Source organism: Triplophysa rosa, linkage group LG20 (assembly GCF_024868665.1).
Source record: "Triplophysa rosa linkage group LG20, Trosa_1v2, whole genome shotgun sequence".
Classification (NCBI taxonomy): domain Eukaryota; kingdom Metazoa; phylum Chordata; class Actinopteri; order Cypriniformes; family Nemacheilidae; genus Triplophysa; species Triplophysa rosa.
In genome coordinates, this window is record NC_079909.1 from 13,290,815 (window position 1) to 13,318,785 (window position 27,971).

Here is a 27,971-nt window from a genome sequence, read left to right on the forward strand (position 1 = left end):
AGTGTATAAGCACAATTGTCAGAAGAGCTTAAATCTAAATAGTGTTTTCTTCACCATTAGTGTGTCTGTTTTTTTACATTGGGCATTTATTTAAAATAGGATTTGAAATGTTACCATGGCAGGGATCCACAACAAAAGACATTTCATATAGTTTAATCTGAACCAATTCGTTGAGCGGGATTGTACTTGTAAGTGTATCTAAAAAGGTAATTGTAAAGCTGTCTATCAAATCATATTATACTTTGTTTAATTTTTTAACACCCTTTTTATAATAGAACACAATATCTTCATCAATTCTTGGTGGTGTTGTTGGATTAGATATAAACATTTAGGGGAAAGGCCAAAACATTGTAGAGCGAGAAACTTGAGAACAAACAGTGAGAATGGTCGATTCTGTTTATTGTTATTATATGTGGGGGAGCATTAAAACAAGTTTAGAAAATGACCCACATCAAAACCAAAACTATGACAAGACCCTGACCACAATGCATATATCTATTGCGAAACTATAAAACATCAGAGGTTAAAAACTGACATAGGCAAGCATACAGATTTCTTTATATAAATTGGTGAAGCCAAAATTCACCCAGAATAAATACAGCGATGGAGAGGTTAGCATATGTATAACTGCAGGTTTTTATTCAAGACCGGGGTAATGGAGATAAAAGATATGTTCATCCAATATTCTTGACAGCTCATCAGTCACATATCTGGAATTATCCACCAGAAATCCCAGAATGTGAAACTTTGGTAATTGTATAAAGTAATTCCAGAAGGGACTGAAATTATTCAGAAATATAATGATCTAAGATTTTGTTTAATGATACACTTTTATACAGTAAATGCCCTCTAGCTGAAAATATGATAGGAGAAGTTCATTATTTCATACATACAGTCTATTGGTTTGGAGCAAAAGCATTTAGAGCGCAAAGCAAGCTCCATTATGTACATCTTTTTATGTTTAAGTGGTATTCACATCTGTAACAAATACATGAAAACTTATTCAATACTTGGTGTCGGAAATCTTAAAAACATTTGAGGGCTTCAAATACACAGTACAATTATCTATCTTAAAAGTGCAATTCTTTTTGGTAGAAAGTAAAAAAATATATATCCTTATTTAGTTATACAAGTAGAAATGTTATTTTCATCAACAGCGTTTTTCTTTAATAAGCCCTAAAACCAGTGACTTGGATGTTCGTCACTTGAGCGTTCACTAATTCTGATGTACTCCGCAAAAACATTCATTTAAAGCTAATTAAACTGAGCATGGAGTACACATGCTGATAACAACATATTTGTCATGTCCTATGCTGTAATGTTCATTTTGACTGCTTAATACACCAGAAGCTGGTAAATAAAGTGTAAAGTAATACTTGCATAAAAGTTTAGGACAGAGAGCTGGGTTTATATTGATCGTTGCCAATACTATGGGGGTTAAAAACACGGTAATGAAAAATACAAAGATCAAAAGCTAATTTGAATGTAGGTTTACAGTATAAAAACGATTTGCACCACAGCACTGTTGCTCATGCAAACTATTTCAATACTACAACAAAAAATAAACAGAAAATTAAAGTAATTGTAAGATTGTAATGATAACGCTGTGTAGTGTACATTATAAATCTGGTTTCTAACACTTTCGAGTTTGCAGTATATTAGTGAAACTAGCAGATTCTTCATCTGCTACCGTCATCACAAGGTGATTAAAAAGTTCGTTTCCCAAATATTTTCAAGTATCTTTACAAAAAAATTAAATAGCTTATAACAAAATAAATTCCCTCGATTAGCTTAAAAAGCTAACTGAAGGCTAGTCAGTTCCACAACATCTCTGAACTTCCTCCTCTCATTTCGACAAAACGTCTCTCCAGTAACTTTTGCGGAGTTAAAAGATGTTTTTCTATTAGATTTTCCATTGGTAAACGTACAATGTAATATGCTTGTTTGTCAGTATCATTCTCCTTGGCTCCCGTACATTTTTCTAGAACGGGTTGGCTTTAGAGGGGCCCTCTAATAGTCCTCAAATAAAAGTCTTCATCTGTATCCATACACTGTTCATTGTAACGTTTAAGAAACATCATCCCTCATGTCTTTTTTCTCGTTCTTAGGCGTTTGTGACTTTGGGATGGTGTGTTCCTCCATCTCTGCTTTGTGGCCCAGCTGTTCCTGAAGTTCTTTGACAACCCTCTCTAGACTCTGTCTGGCCTCTCGCTCTTTCAGCAGATCTTCTCTCAGCTGTTCACGGTCCACTTCTGCTTGCTGGAGCTTCACCTGCAGGTCTTCAATCTGACAGACATTCAGGAGAGAAAGACTTGAGTGTGTCGCAAAATCCCTATTTTTTATTACACTTTTTTAGCTGACAGACTATTTTTTAGCTGACAGACTTAATATTACATGAAATAATTGAATAATTGTTGCATATATATTACCTGAGAGGAATATTTGGCCCTCAGGCGTCCTGCCTCGCAGCTCTTATCGCATACGCGGGTCTGCCTTTCTCTGTCCCGCTCTCTCTTCAGTCTGCCACAATACTCATTGGCGTCTCGCACCTTCTTCTCACACTCCACATGGAGGCGTTCAATCTCTTTCCTCAGGTTCCGCTTTGCCTCGATGGCCTCTCTCAGCCTGCCCTTCTTGGTCACCCTAACAAACTCCAGCTCCTGTGAACGGTATCAGAGGTTACTGAAGTATATGTGAATTGTGTTTATGAGAGATTTAAAGAGATCTGAAGAACAGTCTAAAGCCAAGACATTCCATCAGACCAAGATTTGTGTACCTGCTGGAGGCTGCGTTTGGCTTGCACGGCGCTGGCTAGTTTTTCCTCTTGCTTCATTCTCATGCGAATGATATCATGCAGGAACCTCTCTCTGGCCTCTTTAGAGCTCAGGTCACTGTTCAGCGTCTGCTTCAAGGCTTCCAGCTCAGAGCAAGGGGATGTCCTATGTCCCACCCTCCCATCATGCACCTCTGCAGGGCTGTGTGAGCTGAGGTTTAGCACCCCTGTTCCATTGGCGTAGGGAGGGGTCATCAAGGGACGAGAAAGAGGAGCTGGAATCAGAAGAATATTCTATTAATGAGAAGTATTTTTGCAGAAATTGACATGCTTTGACACAATCCAGCCTGAAGTGCATTCATATGCAGAGAAATGGTCAATCCACAATTCATTCCTTACCTTCATCACACTTGTCGACCTCGATTTCTGCGTCCGAGTCTTCATTCTCCTGAGGCCGCTTTCTGACAGCCGATGTAGGTGGAGAAACTTTGGTCAACGGCTGTGATTGTCTGTCTGCAGATAGCCACCTCTTTCTTGGCCCTGAGCTCTCCGTCTTGCTCGTGTTGTTGTTCTCAGCAGGGTGAGAGAAACGGTGCAACGGCTGCTCATTATTTTTAAATGGGGTGATGGGGAGAGATACATTTGGTACCACCAGGCTGTCTTGTCCTTTAGCTGGTGATCTGAATGTCAGAGGAAAAGGAATTAATAACACATCTTGACTATAGGAATGCTGATGTGTGCAACAATGGAAAGGATGAATGAAATATTTAGGACTACTTTTTTCTAATCCCTATTGTATTACAGTTGTAATGGTTTAACGCCTATGCCAGGAGCGGTTTGGCTTCTTGTACCTTCCATACTTGTGTCCGAGTGTTTCTTTCTCAGAAGAAACTCTGGGCGACCAGGGTCTGAAGGCCGAAAGTCTCTGCTTAAACTGGAGTTGCTTAAGATCCTACAACAAAGAAAAATAGGGAGTTTCAATGTCTATGGCAAGATATCTACATTCATTTCTATGATGCTGTAGGTGTAATAACCATCATTTACACAAAACATTTGATGGCTTGGAAATAACAGAATATGAATAATAATCAAACTATGACCAGTCAAACAAAATACAGTCGCTGTCCTACCAAAACTCGGATGTCCGAATTCACTTATTTTCAGGAAATGGATCAAACACGGTACTTTTAAAGTTATTAAACACTGTGCTGTCAAAGTTGACAAACACTTTTTAATAAATAAAAAAATAAGATATCATATTAATAAACAAAATATGGAGATACGAGTTTGCAGAAGGACAGCAGCGATATGAATCACCAACACGAAAAAAACCCCGAGCCAATCAAACGAACCTTATTTGCAGGCGCAGCCAGAGACTGCAGCCAATCAGCTTGCTTCTCTCTATCCACCGATGGGGATCTTGAGCGGTCATGTTTGGACTTTTTGGAAGGAATGGCACTGTACGCCTGCGAAACCAGAAAAAAGACTTCATGAGATGAAATAACACACTGTGAGACTTCAGCACTGAGGTAGGGCTTTGACCACGTAGGTGTCAAGCCGACTTACAGCTCCCTGCAAACACCCGAGAGAAATCTGAGGTAAATTTAGTATCAGTACAAATAAACCCCAAACAGTGCAGGCATTCATAAAACATAAAAAGGTTTCCTTTGGAGCCACCTGTACTTTCTTTCGAGTGAATAACCCCTCAGGTTACGGCATGTGAGACCGAGGATGTGTTTACGAACGACCTGCCCGGACCTGCGCCTCACTCGCTCAAGTTCAGGAATTTTAAACGCCCTTGTAACTCGAATCTCCTCACCGCCTGCGCTCGCGAGCTGAGGAAAAGTCAGAAAGAGGTGCTGATTCAAAAATGGACAAACGCTGAATGGGAAATGTGGTGTTAATGGGTGAGAAACACCACGTTGGTGAGAATTACGACCGGTTGTTTAACCAGGTCAGGAGAAAGAGTCGTTGGCGTGAATGTGACACAAGGGGGCGGTGTTGTGCTGGATTTTCCGTCGTCCGTGCCACAGGGGGTTGACGGTCTCCTGTAGTACAAATTCTTACAGTGTTTTCTTTCTCTTTTGATCTCTGTGCAGGTGTGGAGTTATAATAATAAGCTGTTGCTGTTATCTAAAGGCGTGGGTGCACGTCTGGAGCTTGTTTCTTCAACGCAGATCTGACATCACACACACTCGCCTCCATGGTATCCAGCTTTACTGAAGAGTGTGGTTGGCAGAGGGCATTGGACTCCGAGAAACACACTTGAGAAACACACACTTCCAAAAGTGTAGTTGGGACTAATTCACATTCAAGAACCCTTCATCCTGAGTAAAGTGTCTTTGAGAGCGGCCTCTTACCAATTCAATACACATTCTGAATGATTAAATAGAACACACAAGCAGTAGTGTTCTCTTCTCATATAGTGCTAAACAGTTTCATGTACTCTTTATATATCTGCATATTTTGTTTAAAGAGTAGCATGACCCTTCTTACCATCCTTGCGTAGAAAGGAAGCACTTATTTCTTTTCGTACGCTAAAAAGGCGGATGGGTCAAAACATGACTAAAGTGTACAATTACCCAACAAAGAACGCCTGTCTGTGTTTGTTCCTTCCCCGAGGTCTGGAGTTCCAGGAAGACCAGGGCGTCCCAGACATAATAGTCTTTGACTGCGCTTGTCCCAGACACCACAAGAGAGGTAATGATGCAACGTCCGCTGATCTGAAATCAGGGCAGCCGTGACACGGACCTCACTCACCGCCACATCAAACGCACGGCCTCATGACACATGCACGGCGATACCAAACAGCTGGGCAAAACCACACAAACACGCAGCGGATGAAGATTAGGATGTGCACAACATCTGGACTGCGATCAAACCTCCAGACTTAATATATAAACCTGTAACAGTTCTGTACCGTGCAAAAAACCGACGGTTACGATAGTTAAGCAGATGTTTTTGGAAACATTTTGCACAAACTTGTGAAGCCCATGCCAGTATTTTGAAATATTCACATGAATGCAAAAACAAGCATTTTACAACTGTACTAAATCGTATAAATGCATTATCTGCATTTACACAGAGTAAGACGCAAATGTAACCAACCCAGGAAGATGTAACCAGGCCACCATATGAGTGAGTGATTAAACAGTGAGAGAGTGAGGGCCACATTTCCTCTCTCTAGTTTACTTTGGCTGATGGCCCTGTGGGAACCCAGAGCGTCTGGTTCCTGAATGCGAGTGGGCGGGTTCGAGGAGCAGGACCACAGAGGAAACACAAAGCAGTAGGAATGTATACTTGAAGGCCAAGTACGACTTACTCTTAAAGTGGCCATTCAGTCCTATACCCTTTCAACTGCCTATTGTGCGCGATTTCTTTGAAGGCACATTATAATGGGGAGACAACAAACTAGTATCTGATGTATGGATGAAACACTCGTAACACGCAGAGCCTTGCCGTAACAGCAAAACTCTTTTCATTAACTGCCCTGGAGCATTTTTTTTTTTGCTGGGATAAGTTGCTCATTCAATGCTTTGGAGACTTCATACATACAGTAGATGTAACGTAACTGAGATCTGAATTAACTCAAATGTTTCTCTCAAACTGAAAACAGACAAATGAAATCCCGTTACGTCTGGGAGACATCATTTATTAAAGAGATCTCATTTGTGAGTTTTCTTTTTCCAATTCATGATCATATCACACATCCGGTGCAGATTAATTCATCTTTCATTAGATAACTTAATAAAGTAAGGTTTTGGCAGTGTGTGGAATGTGGATATGATGACACACCAACTAGGTGATGTTGTTTAGTTTACAGATTTTCCAAGCAAAAATTAATGATAAAATGCACATTATTATAAAGCACTTGGGATAACATCTACAGTAAACACATTTGCTTCTGATTCCGTAATGACGATGAAGCAAACATCAACTTGTTATTCATTGCGTTACAACAAGCTTGTGCTTCACATTTAAAGATGCATGCTTCAAATCTCACTTTATATTTCTTAAGTCAAACAAATGGACTTGCATCTGACATGAAACAAAAATAATCTCCATTGAACTCGCACGAGCGACTAACAACCTCACAATAACTCGCCGTGCGGCCTGACAGAACTGTATCGCCGGTGGTGCACAGCAACCAGGCACAACAAGTTTCCTATTACAGCTTTTCTTTCCCCCACGGAAATCCTGCATGTAATCCTCAGATCTGCGTGTGCTTTGACATGCTCTGCCAAAGTCAAGGGCATGACTAGTAAAGAGCGCGCGGGTAACATCTTTATCGAGGCACATTTTGGAGACCGGTGCTCTGATTAAGAGGGGATTCTGGGCGACTGCAGAAGTTATAAGTGTGTATATATGAGAAAGACAGAAGTGTGTACGACCAGCTGTCTCATACAAGTGCTTTAGAGGCTTTCAAAATTTATATTAAGCTCGGTTGTCACCAGGTGTCAGCTGGTGTCAGCAGATCGAGGCCCTTTAGAAGCATCTACGGGTAGCGCTAGGGGAAGCCGCGCCATCGTGTTTCCCTTGAAGAGTGTCCTCTTCCAGAAAGCTATCGAGAAGATGCAGAGCCTTAGGGAAAACCGACCTTGATTGGATTGTGTTAATAGCCTTTGGACTATGGAGTCATGCTGGCGTCTGAGCTGAGAAGGGAACAGACTTTCAGTGCAAAGTCAAGGCTCGAACGCATAATCCTGCTCCGAGCGTGATGGAGGAATCCATCTGCTTCCAAACAGGCACATAAGGGTTGGGTCTCATATCCACAACTCAATACACCCTTCACGAGTCCATCTTAAGACTAGAAAAAATAGGTGAAGTACTTTGTATTAGCACTCTTTGTGCTAATCTATGACTAGTTTAAACAAATACAAGCTATGTAGCTATGAAATCCTGTCTAAATTTTAATCTGCATGCTTTAGTTCTAATGCTAATGCTTATGTAGTCATGGATATCACACTAACACAAGGCACCCAAAATAAAGAGTCCTAATATCACATATCAGGTGAAACAGCTTCAAGACCCATCAAGGGTTGGCTTTGGCTCTCGTGACTGAGTGATTGACTGAGCAGATGGGCTTTAGTTCCTCCAGTGAGAGTGAGGACTTTTGTAAGCAGCTGTGTGTCCCACTGAAGAGCCCCTCCCATCTCTGCTAACTGCTAGCTAAACTGCCTGTCTGGAGCTCAGAAATCATAGAAATCAAATTGCAAAAAAACAAGGAATGTTAACTTAAAGGGATAGTTCACCCAAAACCTACTCACTCTCTTGTCATTTCAAACCTGTTTGACTTTCTTCTGCAGAACACAAAAGAAGATATTTTTAAGAATATGGGCAACCCAACAATGGTGGTACCCATTGACTTGCATTGGTTTTGTGTTTATACAACAGAAGTGAATGGGTATCGCCATTGGTCGGTTACCAACATTCTTCAATATATAATATTTTGTGTTCTGCAGAAGAAAGAAAGTCATACACGTTTGGAATGACAATTGGGTGAATATGGTTTGAGACCAGCCTGCAAGTGCAACACGTCTCATTCCATCTCTCCCCTCTCTCTGGCCATCTCTGTCTATAAAAGCATAAATAATAAAGACCTGTCTAATAAAACAGGGAGGACACAAAGTTACGACCGAACTGCTGGAAAAAGAACACAGCGGAGAAAAATGTGCCACATATGGAAAGCATCCAATTTTTCTGCGCTTGCATGTATGTAAAGCTCCAGCCGGTGATCAATCAGGCATGACAGTTAAACAGAGCAGGACACACTGGATGTGCGTTTTGTCAGGGAGCTGCTTCGGTCTGTCAGACACTGAATACGCAATCACTCCCTCCCACACCTACATCAAACCTCACACACCCAATCACATTAGAACGCTGCTGGATGAATTACGTGACGGTTCGTATTTTGCTGCGTATGAAGAATTGATGGCAATAATCGAGACCCTAAACCTCTCCTGCACCAAATAAGGTGCGATGGTGGGTCTATCTGGAAGGGTGATAAGGGAGTGAATGCCAAGGGGAGGTCAGGAGGCGTCCGGGTAGTACTGAAGTTGTAAAAACACCCGCTGTGAAATAACAGGGTGAAGTTAGGGTCAGCGCTTAGGGTCTCAACCATGTCACGATGTCTGCTCTGGGATTAGGGGAGGGGCCTTGGGGAGGGGCGGTGTGGTGGTAATTGGCGCGAGTGAGGTTATAAATCCGTCTGAAATTTACTGCCTCCAAGCGCCCTCAGGCATTCTCAAGCCCTGACGCCATCTAAACACTGTCGATCAACGATGCAGATGTGCCATAAAGACAGTGTGGCCTGTATGCAGACCCGGAGCTCCAAAAACGAACAAAATACCATACAGGAGGGAAGCCATCACTGGATATTTCCTGGGCCGCACTTTGTCCATTTGAGATTACAGCTAATCATCACAAGTGGATCCACAGTAATGGAAAACATGTCAGTTTCAGCGAACCGCTCTCAGGAGCGGCGCATTTACGCATGAGGCCCTATAATTAAGGTTTGATACAGCCAAGGCTGGGAATGGATTATTTTACTTTGCTCTGCTTTTTAGTCACTTTGAAAACCCAATGTTCCCCCGGCCTTCGTCAAAACAAACGTAAGTGCAGCTGAATAGAGGTGGAAGTGCTAATGGATGTCGGTAGAATGTCAGGAAGCATTAGAAACAACAGGAGAGGAAAAATAGAGGATTACGTGGTTGAAGTAAAAACTAAATTGGGTGTGGGGTTGAAAAAGCTAACCGCTGAGTCAAAGTGGCCAAAAACCCCAAATTGACTGGTTTTCCAAAATACTCAAAGACATTCAAGGTTGGATTGAGGTTTTATTAAAACAACCTGTGAAGGACATTTTGGAAATCCCCTCTTTTTATTTGCAGTACCTACATACACGTACACAAAGCAATGATTGCATGAAGGGTTTACTAAGGAAACAGAATTAAATGGCTTTGCTATGAATGGCAGGTTCAAATTTCCATGCTGGTTTATGTTGGTTTAGGTAGTGGATCACCAAAACGTAGCTTTCCGGTTACTCATGTTTGAAAAAAAAGCCCGGTGCTAGGAAACCAACATTCAAAACACAACCTGCTGACTGGCTACGTCAGTCTTTTCAGCATGAATTACATTATTCTGCTCACTTCATATGGTGTCTGCTTTGTAACCTCGAAAATTCCTGGAAACGTCTTTTTCCTGGACCATTTTCGTTGTACAGTGCTCCTCAGAATCTGAAAGAGCCAATGTTTTTCTCCATAGCAACCGCATAACTGCTTTAGAACAGCAATGCTCTGACTCAACCGATTACCGAATTCGTCCATCTCCGTTCCAGGCTGTTCGCAGACGAGACCCTCACCCGACCCTGCCCCTATGGCTAACGTTATCCAGACAAACCTCTGAATACCTTTTAAAAGAACATCCACACCTGACACCCATTAAACATCGACTCTCACAGGCGTTCAGTTCCCATAATGCCTGTTAAGTTGGTATCAAAATTTTTTCCAACATCTGCAGGAGCCCAAAGGCATTCAAGATGTGGCCGGTTTACAGATAATCTAACGTTTCTGAACTCTGGCCAGAGTGGCTGAAGATTAGGATAGATTATTAGGCAGTCGGAGCAAAGTTCGGGTCTGACAATGGAGACTGAACAAGGATACAGGCCAGTGTTATATAAATGTCTCCTGAGTCCCAGTGTTTCGAGGACACGTTGCCCTGTGTGTTAATTTGTTCGGTCTGATCCGGTCAGAGAGATTAGGGCAAGGTGCTCCTGTTCTAAAACCTGCTAGCAAAAAGGGACTGGAGTTAGCACATAATCTTCCAGTTTTCCCAGCACGCTGACCCATGTGGATTGTCCAACAGATTTGTCTTCATTGTTATTTTATATTCTAAAAATAATATTCATAATATAAAAGAATATATATTCCAAACAGTTTGTTTTCTAAATTTTTGCTGTGTCACACCATAGGACACATACACGGTGTATTTATCAACTACCCATGTTCTTTTTCAGATAAAAAATATTGCTCACATGTTACTCTTTCAAAGCTTACAAGACTTAAAGGTGTAGTTCACCCAAAATACTTTGTCATCATTTATTCACCCTCACGTTGTTCAAAATCTCGGACTTTTCTCTTTTGTGGAAAGCAAAAGAAGATATCGCTGTGTTTTTTTGTGTGCCCATACAATGTAAGTAAATGGGTTAGACAATGTGGTTTGGTTACCAATGTTCTTCAAAATATCTTCTTTTGTGTTCAACAGAAGAAGTAAAGTCATTCAGGTTTGGAATGACATGAGGCTAAATACATGATAAAAGAATATTCATTTTTGTAAGAACTATCCCTTTAATTGGATTCTTAGCTATGTTTAACTTGTCAATTATGTTAAAGTATCAACTTTGTTAAAGATGTTTCTATACAACTATAAATCGGAGAAATTAAAAATAGAAAAAGTACAGAACTTTAAAACGTGTATAGCGTAATTCATAATTTAGTCTTGGAAGAATTTGATTAATGTGTTTGAGTTCATATTTTAATTGCCGGTTTTGATAGAAATCCAAACATTGTGAAGATCTCTTCTGAAACTCAAAAGGAGACGCAAGAGATTACTGAGGTTATTTTTCTCAGGAGAAAAATCTGGGAAGCAGGTGGCTTGCATGTCTCCATTTGCTCCCCTTTCAATCTCATTACTGCCTAGGTATAATAATCGGAGAGATCTCAATTACATTTCGACTATTTTTGTCATTTTAAAATTGGACCAATGTCTACAGTTAAAAATGAAAATTGTATTTTGCACTACTGTATAAGGCCATGATCAATTGCCAGGCAAAACACACGCTCGCACACATACCCGCATAGTGAGCATGAGAGAAGGAGAGCACAGGGTGAACAGACACCAGTATGGCAGGGAGGGAGGGGAAGCAGTACTCAGGAACTCAATAATAACTTTCAGCAGTCTAGCCAGGAGGCTGGAGGCCCAGACTGCGGCTGTTCCAACCTTCGGCACTCCCCCCCTCCGCTGCCCTGGGCTCCTCCCTCCGCCCTGGCCTGCGTCTGCTCCACAGGACTAATGCATTTCGCAGACAGCCTAGAATCTTAAAGAGACATAAACCGCATTTTTCCTTCCTGAATCACCAGCGTTGATGCAACCGCTAACTCGGAACAGAGATCATTATTTCCAGCCTTTCATTCGAAATCATTCGCTTTCATATTATTCTTTTCCTCTCTTGGAACTCGGGAGACCTCGACATGACACGGAAAAGCGAGGGAGAGACCGCCTGATATATGTTAGGAGCATAAATCTCGGGCCAAATGTTCCGACTGCACCACCCTCTGAACACGTCTTTGATGTGCAACTCGCTAGCCTGGAGAAGCTCGTCAAGTGCAATCACAGTTCTTCGCGTCAGACGCATTTGAAGTCATTATTATGATAATTATAAAGGGCAAATGCAATAGGCATGATCAGACAGCACTAGAAAAGAGCAGATTCAGTTGTTGGGAGTTGTGATGTACACTTCTGCCCATAAATCAACACCGATTACATTACTGCTGTCTGCTGGCCAGCGAATAATGACGGATATGGATGCTAAATGCATCAGTCTGAGAGACAAAAGCTGCGTGCGGGATGTATGGTTGAGAGGGAAGTGCTAGCTGTCTCCAGCAGAACCCTTAAACCCTGGTGTAAATATGGGTGATATAGTTCTGCATGTACAGTATATAGTTTTGCAAGCAATAACATACTTGAGGTATCGCCCCTTTTCCAGGGACCATTCGGAGATACGTCAAAAAAGCTCCTCCAACCGAAGATCTCACCTGCTTGCAGTAGGCGTCTAAGGATTTGAGCAGATTTAACCACAAATGTCTAACACAGTGTCTACCATCTGAGCTGTGAGACAGCATGGAGCCAGGCGCCCTAGTGAAGTGGAGCAGAATACCACAGCCAGGAAATAATTAAAAATTCAATGGGCTTGAGTGACACAGAAACCTTCAAGGGCGTGCCTGCCAGTTTTTTTACTCTTCCACCGTCAGCATTTTTCGTCGTCTGAAGAGGATGCTAAAACGAGGGGGCTGTAAAGACACTGGAAACTCAAGCAGGCACCAAGAGGAAATCGGACAGGAAACCAAAAAAATCAGGCCAAGAAGTTGAAAGAAGGTCACTGCTGCTTCCGAATACCGGAATTTATTAAGGACAAATTAAATATCGTATTTTTATCGCCCCATCATTTCATTCCTCTCCGTTACATGATATTTACCGGTGGGCATTGTTACGTGAGCAGCAGAAGGTGTTAAAGCTCCGTGGTTTGGCCTCTGTGGAGGATAACATTTCTAGAGGAATCTGGGCTTGATCAGACCTGAAAACCCAATGAGAAAAACAAGATGACAAGAGAGTAGGACGGTAAATCAGACATATCAGACAGAGGAATGCACATAAATTCCCCAATCATTTTGTTTTGACACCTTTCGAAACAATTGCAGAAATATGATATTTATACATTTGTATTTCCAGATAAAGCTCAGGAAACAGATTTTTCAAATTAGTTTTCTTTCTCATTATTAGTAGGCCTGTCTGAAGTTTCAGAGTGAATTGATGAGGCACATGATGACGCATATCGACACAAAACTCATCCGTTGAGTCACCAGAGTCCACAGAACTTCTCACCATCTGTGTGAATCACGTCTGCCTTGTAAAATCTCTCCGCGGTCAGAAATATGCAAAAGATGCCTGCTGAAAACCCACTTCCCACCGAATAAAGCTCCAAGGTATTTCATAAAGGAGAAAGGCATTGAACTTCTGACCTGCAATAGAGGACTGTGGAGGAAACTGAGGAGCTTGGGGGCATCTAGAGTGCCTTGCCATGTCTCACCCTGAACGGCTGTAAAAAAAACCCCTCTAAAACTCAAACCCTTTTATGGCTGACAGATGGTGGGGGAGTCTGGTTGCCCCTGAAACCCTTGTCTCTGGACTTGTCTCCAGCAGTAGTAAAACCAGTTGACCTCAGTGAACTGACCTTTATTAACTAATTCACAACTAACTAAATATCATCTATACACACCATAACCCGATCTGTCCATCTATCTAGATCTATCTAGGTATTTATCACAAGTGCAAGATCACCATAACAAATAATTTATGGATCAATCAATAGCTTTCTCTGCTGCTTATAAATTCAAAAGAATAGCTACCCCCACCCCAAAAACAACAACAACTGCTATCACCCCTCACTCTTTCACCTCAGCTGCCACTGCTTTTATTTTCTCTATGTTGTTGTTTATGTCCTGTAATTCAACCTGACCTCCTCACAACCCCGGACTGTGGTCAATTGACACTCTCCTCATTAAGCTGACCGGGCTGCTGTAAAACGCAAAGGGCCAGGTCGCTCCTTTCACACTGTCCCAATCACATCAAATGGCATCAGTTGTGTTTGCCTTACTTCAAAACCACCACATGCACGCACGCACACACACACACACACACACATGTCTGGTTTATTTACACAGTTTTTATACTGTACAAACTGTATATTTTATCCCCTAACCCAACCCCTAAACCTAAAGATCATAGAAAACTTTTTGCATTTTTAGATTTTTAAAAGATATTGTTCTGTACAATTTATAAGCTTTTTTGCCCATGTGTTGGTGTGCATTCAGGTTTAGGTCCCCACCGGGATATAAAAACATGAACACACACACACACACACACACACACAACAAACATAACATGTTCTATGAGACATACTCCAAGTAAATATATAACATGCTCTATAAATACACGCTACCGTTCAAAAGTTTAGGATCACTTGACAAAAATGTTTCTCATGATCTTTCAATCTCAATGTGTATGTTTCAATCTTTGAAATTTCTTTGTAGACAAAAATACAATTGTGCCAACATTACATTTCTATTTAAAAAATATATTTAAAAAATGGATTACATGGACCATAATAATGTATAAAAATAATAGAATAACAACAGCCAATAACAGTCCAGCACAATTCCTTTACTACTGTTTAAAAGGTTGAGACATAAAGAAGCTGGATGATAAAATGCTACGTGTACGATTTTCACGAAGTTCTAGGCAAAGGGTGACTACTTTGAAGATGCTAAAATATAACATATATTTGCATTTATTTTGGATGCTTTTAGCCACTAGTTACAATTGTGTTATTCCATGGTTTTCTAACATGTGGAAATAAACTAAATGACGGAGTAAATGACCATAAACGTTTAGTGTACAAAAACAATATATTCTACAATATATATTTTAAACTACATATACAAATACTGTATATAACATATGCTTCAAAATATAGTCCAAAACTATATCAAATACTCCAAAATATACTTCAAAACTAAATATATACTGTATAACAAATTCTCTAAAATATAGTCCAAAACTAAATGTCAATATATAACATATTCTTCAAAATATAGTTCCAAACTAAATATCAATATACAACATATTCTTCAAAATATATCCTAAAATGAAATATACAAATATATAACATAACATATGCTCCAAAATATAATCAAAAACTTAATATATAACAAATTTTATGGCCTAGTCCAAAACTAAATATACAAATATATAAAATATTCTCCACAATATACTCCAAAGTCAAATATACCAACCAATATACAACACATTCTTCAAAATATACTCAAAAACGTAATATATAACACTATAAAATATATTAAAAATATACTTAAATATACCAACATGTAACATTCCCCAAAATATACTACAAAACTAAATAAACAAATATAGAACATCCTCCAAAATATACTCAATTTACACAAAGCCCATATAGACATTTGATGCATTGTTACTGCTTTGTGCTCTTCAAAATTGCAGGCATATGCACAGAACACATGCAGATGCTAACAGTCAAAAAAATGACATTACAAGCAGACCCTATGCTTAGGACCACATGATGCGACCCCCTGTCAGGGCTGCCAGCACAATCCTGCAGCATATTCTTTTACATAAATCACACTAATAAACAGCATAACATTTGGGAAAAGGAAGACACATTTCTAAATGGCTTAACTTTATTTCAAGGGAACGGCCATACGACAACCTCTCTCTCTTTCATGTCTGATACAAGCACTTGATCACTTTAATCAACCACATCTGACAAAGGTAAGCTAGAAGACTCATTATCAGTGCATTTCCATGCATTCTTGAAAATCCCCTCGAGCTTTAATATGCATGAATATGATTACCAATACCACGTGCCTTTAGCCCGATTCTTAATCTTCCTTCAAAATTCTTCAACCGTTAGAGTTTAAGTCACTTTTATATTTTACAGACATGCCCCCAAATTGGCTGTGGACAGAAACCTTCATATTCATGAGAGGCTTTAATTGAAAAACGGGATGGGAGCCCTAAATGTGTTTTTCATGTAAGCTAGCAGGCACGAATGCAGCTTCAGCATATTTGCTTCATATTCTGCAGTGGAGGAGAACGAAGGGGATAAAAGGATGAGGACGAAAAAAGATTCACTGGACAGACGGTACGGAGAATAAACAGAAATGATACATAAAAGCTAGTCTGAATCTTTGAATCTCAATAAAGATGCTGTTGCTCTACAAACGACACCTCCTTGGACCATTTTCAGCAAAAATCAGACAGGGAGGTTGTTTGCATTGCAGGAAATGTCTCCCATTTTCTGCACATGCAGCGCTTTGTTTCCCTGCAGAATGCAGAACACTTCAGCGGCCGCAGCTGTCTGGGTTGCTTGCGCTGAGGCCTTCTGCAGGCAAAATGGAGCCAATGCTTGTCAAGAATTTCAATGAAAATACAGCATTATAAATGACCTTGAAAAACTGGTTTAAAAACAGGAGGGAGAAAACCTAGTACAAAATGCTGGTGCCTTTGCATACCATTCCCTTCTAGAACTGTCTATTACGTTAGTTTTTTACAAAGGTCTTTAGCAGCACTGCGTGTATAATAACTGCCTTGTTAAGAGACTTAAAACTGGACTAAAATGACCTAACACACTCCTCTGTGTGCATGTCCCTGGCAGTTCCTCTCATAAGGTTTCACTTTCCTCATAGGATGAAAATGACCTCAACACAGCAAAAGCAGACAGGGACTGTTCGCCAGATGTGAGTGGTGTGCAAAAGAGAGAACGAGTCAGAAAGACCGAAAACGAAGAGAGAGAGAGATAGCAAAAACCATTTGTCTGGAAATTTACTGCCAACCCCACCGGAGTCCTTTGATTACGGGTCCGAGTGGAGTTGCAGGGGTTTCTGGGATATCTCAGGAGCACTTATCCGGTGGTGCGGATGGTTAAGAAAAAGAGAGTGACGGCCATTAAGGGAACGTGGTGGAGATGGAAGGCTTGGTGGAAGACGACCCCAGCTAAGTACCTACAGGTTTGGCCTCAAATGCCAGTGTCACCCCACAACCCACCGCACCTGCCAGGCAGACAAAGGGCCGCTTCCTACTACCGTCTCTGGCCAAGGCCCCTGATCCCATTTAATGCCGCCTGCTCCACAACAAAGGGAAATAAATTAGGCAGTAGGCTTGATGATAGGGTGACTAATCCCTTTGGAAAGACTAATTCTATCTGTTGCCCGTACAGTTAGGACCGGCTGAAATGTGTGAAATGAACAACACACGTAGCCACAGATTTGTCACAGCGACCGTTTCGCAGACGTGTCGTGGCGGTCGTTCTAATGTGGTTATAATGTATGCTTGCAGGGTTTGACCCAGACATTCCTTTCCTGTCGTGTTTATCAAGGGGTTTTATGTATGCTCTGCGGTATGCACTTACGTATATAAGACTCCAGATGGACCTAAACCTGTTTTTGTTTTTTGCCTGTTTGTAAAAATACATTGGCTAAAAACAGCCATGGTAGCCATATATTAAATTATATAGTGCTGTGTAAAAAGCCAAACAGAGCAAAGAGAGAGCTTTAGGACTCTGGAAAAACTCAAGAAATCTTATGATTTTCTACCATAGTAGGAAGAATTGCTTTATAAATGTCTTTGTTCTGTTGAACACAAAAGAAGATATTTTGAAGAATGTAGGAAACCAAACAGTTCTGGGACACCATTGTAATTTTTCCTGCTATGGTAGACATTCTTTCAAATAACTTTGTGTGTGTTCATCAAAACAAAAAAATGTATACAGATTTGGAACATCTTGAGGGTGAATAAGGGGCGATTCACATTTCGCGTCTAAAACCGCGTGGAAAACGCAAGCCGCGCCACTTTCTCTAGTCAAATACCCGCGCGCGTGGCACTCTGTAAAGTTGAATTATTTCCATCTCAATGCGGCGCCGACGCGTCTCGAAAAATGTTGACCGCGTCGCTCCTTATTTACGCGCTCCTGCAGCGTGTCTACGTTTAAAATAACTAACTTGCGCACGCAAAAGACTCTAAATGTGAATCGCCCCTAAATGAAGACAGAATTTTCAACTGTCCCTTTAAAGTTTTCAAAAATGGTTCTATGGCATTTTGAAGCAACTTTATTTTTGTAGTGTAATAGTGTTGTAATGAAAAAAACTATTAGATTGGAAAATACTACAAATGACCATTGTCATAAGTGGACTTTTGAAAGTTTTCCATGGAAACTGCTCCATCACCTCCCGTCTTTAACAAGCTGACTTCACCTCTTACCCACATCAAAGCTCTGTGCATCGGTCCAGTCACACCACAGTCTCACATTCCTCACTTTATTCACACCTAACCTCCACAGCTTTTGCATTTGCTCTCAATGCTACCTTGTCCTAACCAATCAAAGCCTCTTGTCCAGGTGACTCTACCTGGAGACAGCTGCAGACGAGTGAATCCAGAGCCAAGGTAATGAGGCCGCACGGTGCCTGAAGGAACAGCAATTAGCCCGTTTATAATGATAAGTCACAAAGCAGCTTGGATTTTTTTAAAGAGGGTGTTAGCTAGCAGTTAGCTTTCCGTACTCTGTGACCGCAATGCTAGTCCCCATTTAAAGACACAGGGCTGATAATAGCTGCCTCATTATGGGGTCAGAGGCTCTCTAATTCAGGCTGCTCTGCTCTGGCCTGCCCGGACTCGGGCTGCCCATGTCTGTGGTCACTGACGTACTATAAATAAAGGCGGACACCGTGTACACGCACGCTATCGCATTGCCTTACATGCCAGAGAGAGAAAGTAAATTCACGGCGAACAAAAAACTTAACCAGTGCTTAAAATAATCGCCTCAGATTTAGTGAGACATGGACAGCACTGGCATTGACAGAATTAGTTTACTTTTGAGTCTAAAAACTGACTGCTTGATTAAGAGTTTTTATTTTGTGGTTATGTTTTCGGGTATGCTAATGGGTAATGAATTGAGAGATGCAACATTCCAAAAAGAATTACAATTTACAGACAGCGTGCTAAAATTTGAGCAAGCTCAAACCTGCTGAAAACTTAAACAACTGTCTGTCAAAGAGCTGCACATTCTGTTCTAATTCATAAACGCTCATCAAATGTACTGAAAACAGCATTTAACTTTTAAAGGGATAGTTCACCAAAAAATGAAAATTCTGTCATCATTTACCCATCCTCAGATTGTTCCAAATCTGTATACATTTCTTGGTCCTGCTGAACACAAAGGAAGATATTTGGAAGAATGCCAGTAACCAAACAGATCTGATCCCCCATTGACTCCTATAGTATTTCTTTTTACTACTATGGCAGTAAATGGGGGATGAGATCTGTTTGGTTACTGACATTCTTCCAAATATCTTCCTTTGTGTTCAGCAGGACCAAGAAATGTATACAGATTTGGAACAATCTGAGGATGGGTAAATGATGACAGAATTTTCATTTTTTGGTGACCTATCACTTTAACAAAACTGTGCCATATGCCTTCACTCCATCTAACTGTTGAGCAATGCACACAAATATACAAGGCTTTCTTAAAAGGAAATTCGTTTATCATTTAATCACCATGTCATTCCAAACCTGTATGACTTTATATTCTTTTACAGAACACAAAAAATATATTTTGAACAATGTTGGTAACCAAACAACACTGAACCCCATTGACTTCCACTGTATGGACACAAAACCACTGAGACAGTTCTTCAAATATCTTCTTTTGTGTTCCACAGAAGAAAGAGTCAAATACACATTTGAACCACATCAGGGTAAATAAATAATGGCAAAATGTTTGGGTGAACTATCCCTTTAATCTAGTCACGTTGTTTTCACATCCCTCAAATAAAACAAAGAATTAGCCTAAATTTTTAGATAATTTTACATTTGTGGCACATGAACCAAAACTTCTATGCATCTGTACTATCCAGAATATGCTGAGCCGACTGTCCCTCCCTCCCCCCACACACACTGCAGACAGAAAGAGAGAGAAACACCATGGATTGCATGGATTAGAAGAGAGAAAGATGCCAGGGCATAACTGCATAACTGAGTAATTGGGGATGACATGTCTGTAACAACACATCAGGCTGTTTGAATAAAACCCCTTCCTAAGAGAAATGCGGAGAGAAAAGAGAAAGCGGCAGAAGCGATGGAGCAGATGCTCAGAATCAGAGTAGCCACTGAGGGGGTGTCATCCACGAAAAAGAAAGTGGCAGCGGTTTCGGGACTGGATAAATAATCCCACACAACCTTCGCGGTGCTGAATAGGGCGAGGATGCAGCCGCGTTGAATGCGTTTGATATGGGATCTCGCTCCAGGGCTCTGCGTTGCATTGCTAAAGGCTCCGATAGCAGTAATTTAGTATGTGTTTAACAGCACACCACATTTCATTGTGCTTCACTAGCACTTAATACCTGATATCCAGTGCCAAGCAGAAATCTAGCACACACTGGGGCCGGGGGTGGGCTTACGAGAGGTCTGCTTGTTTGTGCCACTGAGGAAAATAAAGGCACACATTTTCCTTTTGACTGTACTTTTTACATATGGCCTCTAAACTTGCAGGAAAAAAGAGAATGTCAGAAAAGCAGGTGATACGAACCCATGTCCCCAAGTGCACTTTCATATGCAATATATACTCACTACGCCACAGCCCTGATTCACAATTTCCTTTGATAATAGAAACACTGCATCCCAAAAGCATGTACGAATACACAGTCTAGTTGCTAGGGCACAGAAAATGGAAAAATAGTTAAATAGATGATTTTTACTGATCGAACATAGTCTTCATAGCATTACCTAATGCATTAACAACAAGGAATCTGGTGTTATATAAAAGCAGTGGAACTTTTCGGCCCACAGAACTTTCCATTTTTGGGAACGGCCATCTTGCAGAGCGTTCCTGGAGAGTTTCTGAAACACCATGTTGTGGCGGACCATCGCGGCGAGAGGAAAATGGAGGCCTTGCCAACTGTCTGAGGGCTAGAGAAGTGAATCAGCCTTTCTGGAAAAATCTGACTGTGCCTCATAACCCCAAACCCGGGGAGCAAAAACGCAGGAAAACCTCCATCCTCGCACCACCCAGAGAGAGCGAGAGTCAGACGCACACACACGGCTGAATCGAAAGAGCTCGTTCTCTTGGGCGTAGGCAAATGGAGGTTATGGATCAGGTCATCCTGACCTCATCAATTCTTCTGCTTTTTTTTGCAAGGCTGTATTCCGGAGTAACACAATCACCGAGTTGCTCCAAGAGGCCTGTTAGTCTGAATGTGAACGTTGCAAAGACTGTGTTACGGAGAGAAAGTGTGTGTGAGAGAGAGGCAGAGCGAGCAGTAGGCAACAGAGAGTGAGCGAGCCTGAGAGCTGGCACGCTCCCCTCAGCCCACCAGCCAGGAAGCATCAAGTTCTTATTTAGAACAGGAAGAACAGCTTTGCTTAGCAACTACACAGACTCTCCAATCACAGAAGTTTTCAGAATAATACTGCCTGGGCGTGGAGCGAGAGCCGTCTGTATGCCTCTGAGGAGTGAACGAGAGGCTACAGGCTGCTTAAAAACACAAAACCCCGTTTTCACAAAAGGCCCAGACAGCTCAAGGAAAACCAGATCGGCTTCTCTGCAGTGCAAGTTGGTGCAAGAGCAACTTTCAATGCATGGTGCAGAAAACCCGGTCACGTTTTCATTTATTTTACTTGCGTAAATAAACTAAAACATTGTTCATCTTTGTTAATGGTACTTAATACCAATGCACTTGTTGTTTGTGTGTTCATGTCAGTTCATTGTGCATTAACTAGTGTAAACACAAATTAGGATTTAATGTATTTATTAGAAAGTGTAATATATATGCATGACAAAAGCTGCAGGAGTAATGTACATAAGTTAGTTTATGTAGTTGCCAAATGTTAACACATTCAATCATATTGTAAAGCTTTTTGTTATTTTAATTTGAGGTTTTTTATAAATGGCTTAAATGCACTGTAGTCTTATACAAATAGCATCATTTACTATTCAAATTTTAATTATATCTGGCTAAAATTCTCATTTACCAATGAACACACTGTAGCCAGCTTCACCCACGATGCGCACGGACGTGACCACACAACAGAGTTATGTATGCGCTTAACAATGCCGTTTGAACATTTAAAAATCAGCTTCATGAGCTAATCCTCATGGTAGTTTCGGGGGTGGTCAGTGGGAGGTTCGTAGGCGAGAGCAACATGCCAGTTTGTCATATGGCACACGCAGGCAGACTGAAGCTGCATCATCCCTCAGACAAACCCTGAGGAGACATCTTTACCACAAATTCTTCGCCCTCTTCTAAGGAGCTCTAACGCAAGTCGACAGCTGTAGGAAGTAAATGCGTTCAAGTATGTCTCCGAATGCCAGATTCTTTCAGCAGCGGTTTACTTTGGAGTTTTCTGAGTAAAATGTCATTTCAAATAATTACTGCATGCAAAGGCGGGTTGCTCGGATTCCTGGTGAAACAAGAGTTACGTGCATCTTTAATTAGACCGTGTTCAGGTTTGGACTGAACTTTTTAATATTTCCAGTTTATTCAGGCCGGCAAAAAATAATTGACATTCAGACAGGATTAAAAAAAGCATCCTCCAGCTCATAAAGATTAATCAGAAAGGGAATACGAGGTCCTTTGAGGGCAAACATCTAATAAGGACGGGTAAAAGATTCACCACTGAATTAAAGCTCAGAATGAAATGTCAGAGTGGACGTTGTCAAGCGGGTACAGATTATCAGACTTGCACGGGCTCAATTAAAGCACTGGGTTTCTTGCGCGGTGGCAGCTGCGTACTCCAGGATTTTCCATCTCCACAGCAGATGGGTTGCCATATTAATCATGAAGCTGATGATCATTATCGACTAAGGGCCCTGAATCTGAGAAACTGATCATAAAACAACACTACCATCATTCTGCCATCTGTTCTCACAGACTGGTGCCAGTGCCAGCCTGCACGCCTCTACACCTTAACCAGTGCCCCGTCATCATACAGGCTTACGCACAACACAGACGTCTGAATTACTGACATTGTATCGCACGCAGGGCTGTGAAAACATAACAGATTTCCTAGAGACCCCTAAATGGTTAAGTGAACCCAAATATTTGCATAATTAAAAAATCATCTCAAACACATTCATGCAATTATTTGGATTCACCCGACCATTTGGATGCATTCCTGCAATGTGCAGGGGTGCAAAAAACCTTTTAACTTAAAAATACAACAAACGCAACGCTCATAGTGGAACATAATGTATTTTATATTTTTCGCAATAGCCATGGCTTCTATCTTACTTGTGAGGTGCTGTTCGAAAAAAAAAAATGCATTTAAGGATGCAACTCGAGCACTTTTAGCAGCTGTGAGCATTTTAATTAAAGCATCACGGCTAAAAATATTAAATATTGAAAGCTTCCTCATTAAACATCGCAAATCGACTAATACACCGTGCACAAAAGAGACACGTTTAGCCATAAATAATAATAACAATATAGCAGCACTACACCACAGTGGATGTGCTTCATGTTAGTAGCAGACATCGACAAAAGCCTACGAATCCATTACCATGAAAGCATGTGCTAGCACTGGTCGTGCAACGGGCACCCAGACCAAGCAGAAAACACAATGAGAGGTGACGGCTCGACTCGGCGTGAGTGACAAAGCTTTTGGGAACAAAAGAGGCGGCAGGTCTTCACCCCAGCATCAGCCAGTGGAGGGCCACAGCTGACGCCCTTTAAACAAGAGGTCATGCAGCAGAGAATAGAGGGCACAACCTCTCCGAGCCTATGGCCACCCCCTCACCTCCATCTCCCCAGGGAGGGGATGAGACTGCATCTCTTGGGAACTGTTAAGCCATCAACCAACCTTTTTAAAATTCAGAGAATAGGCAGCCAAAAATGGATTTCAACCATGGAGTCGAACCCCTGAGCATGTGATTCTGAGCAGCAGGGGTTGGCTGCTGGACAACGGATGAATAAGAAGTACTATCAGTGTTTGGGTGGGTTGAGGGGCGGGGGACGGAATTGTTGGCAGTCTGGAAGGGGCAGCGCAGAACACAGCGGCTGGCGGGCAGCAGCGAGGACCACAAGAGCGAGGTCAGCAGACAGATGGGAATGGAAATGAGTAGGCCGTGTGCTCATTTTAATCTTTTCCCCACAGCTGATCCAAGGCATTACGCATGCAAACTCGCACGCACGCACGCACACAGCGACCTCCATCCCCCAGGCGAGCACATTTATTATGACCATTGCCACCTTGGGTCGGACACTCAGTTGATTGGTTTGGTCTCAGGTTGGGAGTCATCTGTAATTTGATAAAGTGAGAGAACAATGGGGAGTTTGATATCCCCCCTTTTACAAGCTCCAGAGCCCCTCTGCGTCCTGCTTATTACACAACACTATTCTCACTGAAGTCTTACTTTCTTTTTGGCAGGACAACTTTGTGCTCTTGAAATATGTGGTTTAGGGGAAAGTTAAAACTGGGAGTAAAACAACATGACACTATCATTATATGCCGTATCATTGTCAATCCCTTTAGACTGCCTAAACTGGAGTAAAACAACAATTCATGTCTTGGATACAAAACAGGCTCATAAAACAGAAAAGAATAACATCTATCAAGGTCAATTTTTGCAGTCACAAACAGATTTTACAGATTTTTTTCGATTTTTTCAAAAAAATTGACACTACAACAAATGGTAATTTCGTTGAAATGTTATGCATGCTGTTTACTTGCAATGTATTTTTCTGTTATTTATCAAACAACCATCTGTCCGGTCTGAGAACCGAGTGCCACGTGATTGGCCGGACTGATTGAAAAGAGATGGGGGTGGGGGCGCTGGTTGACTGGCTTTGGAGAGAGGTCACATGTCACGGCCCTTTGATGACACGTCAAGGCCCTGGCGCACAGTCTGGATGCCGCCTTCAATTCATTCAGCTAACAGTACTGCATCCACAACTTCTTTTTTTTCGAAAAAAATAAATAAAGCAAAGCGCACTGGTAAATAAAGATCCCAAGGGGTCAGAAATCTTATATCCATGACGACCAGCATCTCATCAAAGTACTGTTTGGAAGAAGTAATTCTCTTAATGATGAAGAAACAGAATCTCTGAATCTGACCGTGTGAAGCCAATATTCTCAGTGAGACTGGAAAAGACAACATTGAAGTTTTATTCAAATAAAAAAGCAGGAAAGGAATAAGAAAGATGAGGTTGGGTCTTGGGTGATAACACAATGCTGCAGTTTCATCGAAAAACGGGTCAACGCCAGCTGCAATCGACCTGTCTAACTAAACTTGAAATTAATGGGACCAGTGCTACGAGCCAGTTTGCTAACTTTATGACAATGACAGACACAAAAGTTGCACAAAATTCCAAGCTCATCTCTAAAATATTCTGAAAACAACACAAGAAATGGGCTTACTGTAAAATGTAAAGCATTTTTGTGACTTTCTACACTTTTACACTCTTACAAATGATTTATCCTAACCAGATGCACAACATGCCAAACAGGGCTCGCCAAAGTAGCCTCCATGCGACAAATATACACAACGCCACATTTCTGAAATGTGCCATGTCTCTCACATTTCCCACAGTAATGAAACTGCATTTTCCTCCGCGTGCACCCAAGCCAGCTGAAGTGACACCATGGTAACACATACATACATGTGTGTAGACCCATTAGCACTATCACACTCAGCAGCTGCTGTGTGGTGGGTGCAGCCAAGCTGAGGCTCCAGTGCTTTTGTGCATTCGCCGTGTCTCTGACCCTGGTGGGGAGCCTGATCAGGCCGACCCTACACCAACTGCTTTTGGAGAGTGACCTCAACGCCAACCTGCACCCCCACCCATACACACACACACACACACACACACACACAAAACAATGTCCTACACAGCAGTCTTCTCCCTCTCCTCCACCACACCGAAGCCCATTACTGGCTTCCCCAAGCCATCCTATCACAGACTCCCATAAAATACATAATTGAGGCCCCATTTGTCATATGCAGATGTCCCTGAGTGCATCCAGGGGCACAGGACAAATGATGCGCTCTGGAGGTTGGATGGGGGAGGATGAAGGTCTGCTGTTTACCTTCATTTCAATGCATTGGAAAGCATGATAAAGTGAAATGACAGAATATTTGATAAGGATAAATCACTTTTAAATAGACTGTATGATCAAATAGTGCCCAACCTTACAACCGGCGAAAGGAAAGGTTCATATAATGTGTGCACAAGTCAATACTGGCATATTTCAGTGTGTCATTGAAAAACACTCTAAGCTAAAACACAATATTTAAATGATATAATTGTGCTATATTAAACATATGAAAACTGTAAGGAGTTGTAAAAGAGGCAAAGAATCATGCTGGTACTATATTATAGATTTTAAAGTTATAACTGTAACCCAAAGGTAAGGGTGAGCTCACCTTGTAAGAGGTCTTGTGCTTGTTCCCCAGCTCAAATTTTCCTTTTAATTCATCGAGGAGCTGCTGCAGTGCACCGATCTCCTCTTTCTCAGAATAGTCCTGATGCAACAGAACATAAGCCCTCCAGTTAGACGAGTCGAAGCCCCAGTGACAGGTTCTGTTCTCTAGACTTTTATGACTGTGAACCACAAACTTATGGGTCGGGAACATCAGTCTGCAATCTAAGCACTGTACGCACGCCGCGTTGGGGTTCGTGTACAGCTCTGGCACGAACAGTCCCTTGCACTTCCCAAAGCATTCGTGATAAACTTTGAAGCTTTTCTCCGTCCTCTCCAGCTCTATGGGACACGGTAACTCTTTATCGGAGTGCGGGGGAAACGTTCCGCCGTGGATGAGGGCATTGCAGAGCCGTTCGGCGTCTGTTTGGGTGATGAGTCCACACGAGGGTGCCGAGAAGGGCAGGATGCCCATAACTTTGAGGATCTCGAGCTGATCGGCCGTGCACCGGGAGCAGTAGATGTGCAGTTCGTCGCACACCGAGTTGATCTGCTGTAGGGAAAAGTCTCGCAAGACGCTGTTGAGGATCTGCGGCAGGCACAGGCGTTTCTCACCGCCGACCGCGAAGCAAGATATGGTCTCGCCCTCCAGCACCGTCTCGCACCTCTCGGTGGAGCGGTCGGACGGGATGAAGAGCGGCCCCGGCATCACCGGAGGAGGCTGCATGGGGGGGAGGTGCAGCATGGGCTCCGGGACGTCTTTCCCGTCCTTTTTGAACAGCATGTCCTGCTGCCATCGGGCCGAGAAGGCTGCCGGTCCGCCGAGCGAGCTCCTGGAGCTCAGGTGAAACTGCTTCAGAGTTTGTTGAAGTCCTGGATGGGGCTGAAAGCTGGAAGGCGCCTCCATGTTCAGAGCGCTAAACCTGGACAATCCGACCGCGGCGAACTGAACGAATGTGAACGTTACAAGTCAAAACAGTCCACAGAGGCGAATTTCCATGTCACTTTAGAAAGCGTGAAACACCACCTTGTAATCCATTGAACCGCTTCATGTCAGTAGGTTTTCAGTCGTACCAGAGTTCAAACCTACGATTAAAAAAAACACCTTCCCAAACGTGTATGTTTTGATCCTGTTAATGTAAATATGTATCACTGACCCACTCAGTAGTACCTAACGTACAGCTCGTCGGCGAAGCTTAAGTCTGCCTCCGCTTTACTATGAGAGTGAGTCTCTCTCTCTCTCTCTCTCTCTCTCTCTCTCTCTCTTCTATCTCTCCTCTCTCTCTCTCTCTCTCTCTCTCCTCTCTCTCTCTCTCTCTCTCCTTTTCTCTCGCTCATCTCTCTCTCTCTCTCTCTCTCTCTCTCTCTCTCTCTCAGCGTTTGTTTGTGTCTGGTTCAGTCATTGAATCCCGGCCAAGAATGT

General features: G+C 42.0%; 1 protein-coding gene across 1 annotated transcript; it reads right to left on the reverse strand.

Moving 5' to 3' along the window:
• Positions 1-388: 388 nt before the first annotated feature.
• On the reverse strand, positions 389-27,806 carry skib (v-ski avian sarcoma viral oncogene homolog b). Its single transcript, XM_057361793.1, has 7 exons — positions 26,553-27,806; positions 4,126-4,239; positions 3,625-3,725; positions 3,173-3,453; positions 2,777-3,048; positions 2,430-2,660; positions 389-2,286 (listed from the first exon to the last, which is right to left on the reverse strand). The coding sequence occupies exons 1-7, from the start codon at positions 27,453-27,455 to the stop codon at positions 2,068-2,070; spliced, it is 2,121 nt and encodes a 706-aa protein (XP_057217776.1). The 5' UTR covers positions 27,456-27,806; the 3' UTR covers positions 389-2,067.
• Between the last annotated feature and the right edge of the window lie 165 nt (positions 27,807-27,971).

Bases quoted from the DNA above. Each gene is read 5' to 3' on its own strand.
- skib (XM_057361793.1), bottom strand. From the start codon at position 27,455: ATGGAGGCGCCTTCCAGCTTTCAGCCCCATCCAGGACTTCAACAAACT. The intron at 3,726-4,125 runs GTTCGTTTGATT...TCTTTGTTGTAG, and splicing joins TGGCTGCGCCTGCAAATAAG to GATCTTAAGCAACTCCAGTT. The intron at 3,049-3,172 runs GTAAGGAATGAA...TTCTGATTCCAG, and splicing joins GGTCGACAAGTGTGATGAAG to CTCCTCTTTCTCGTCCCTTG.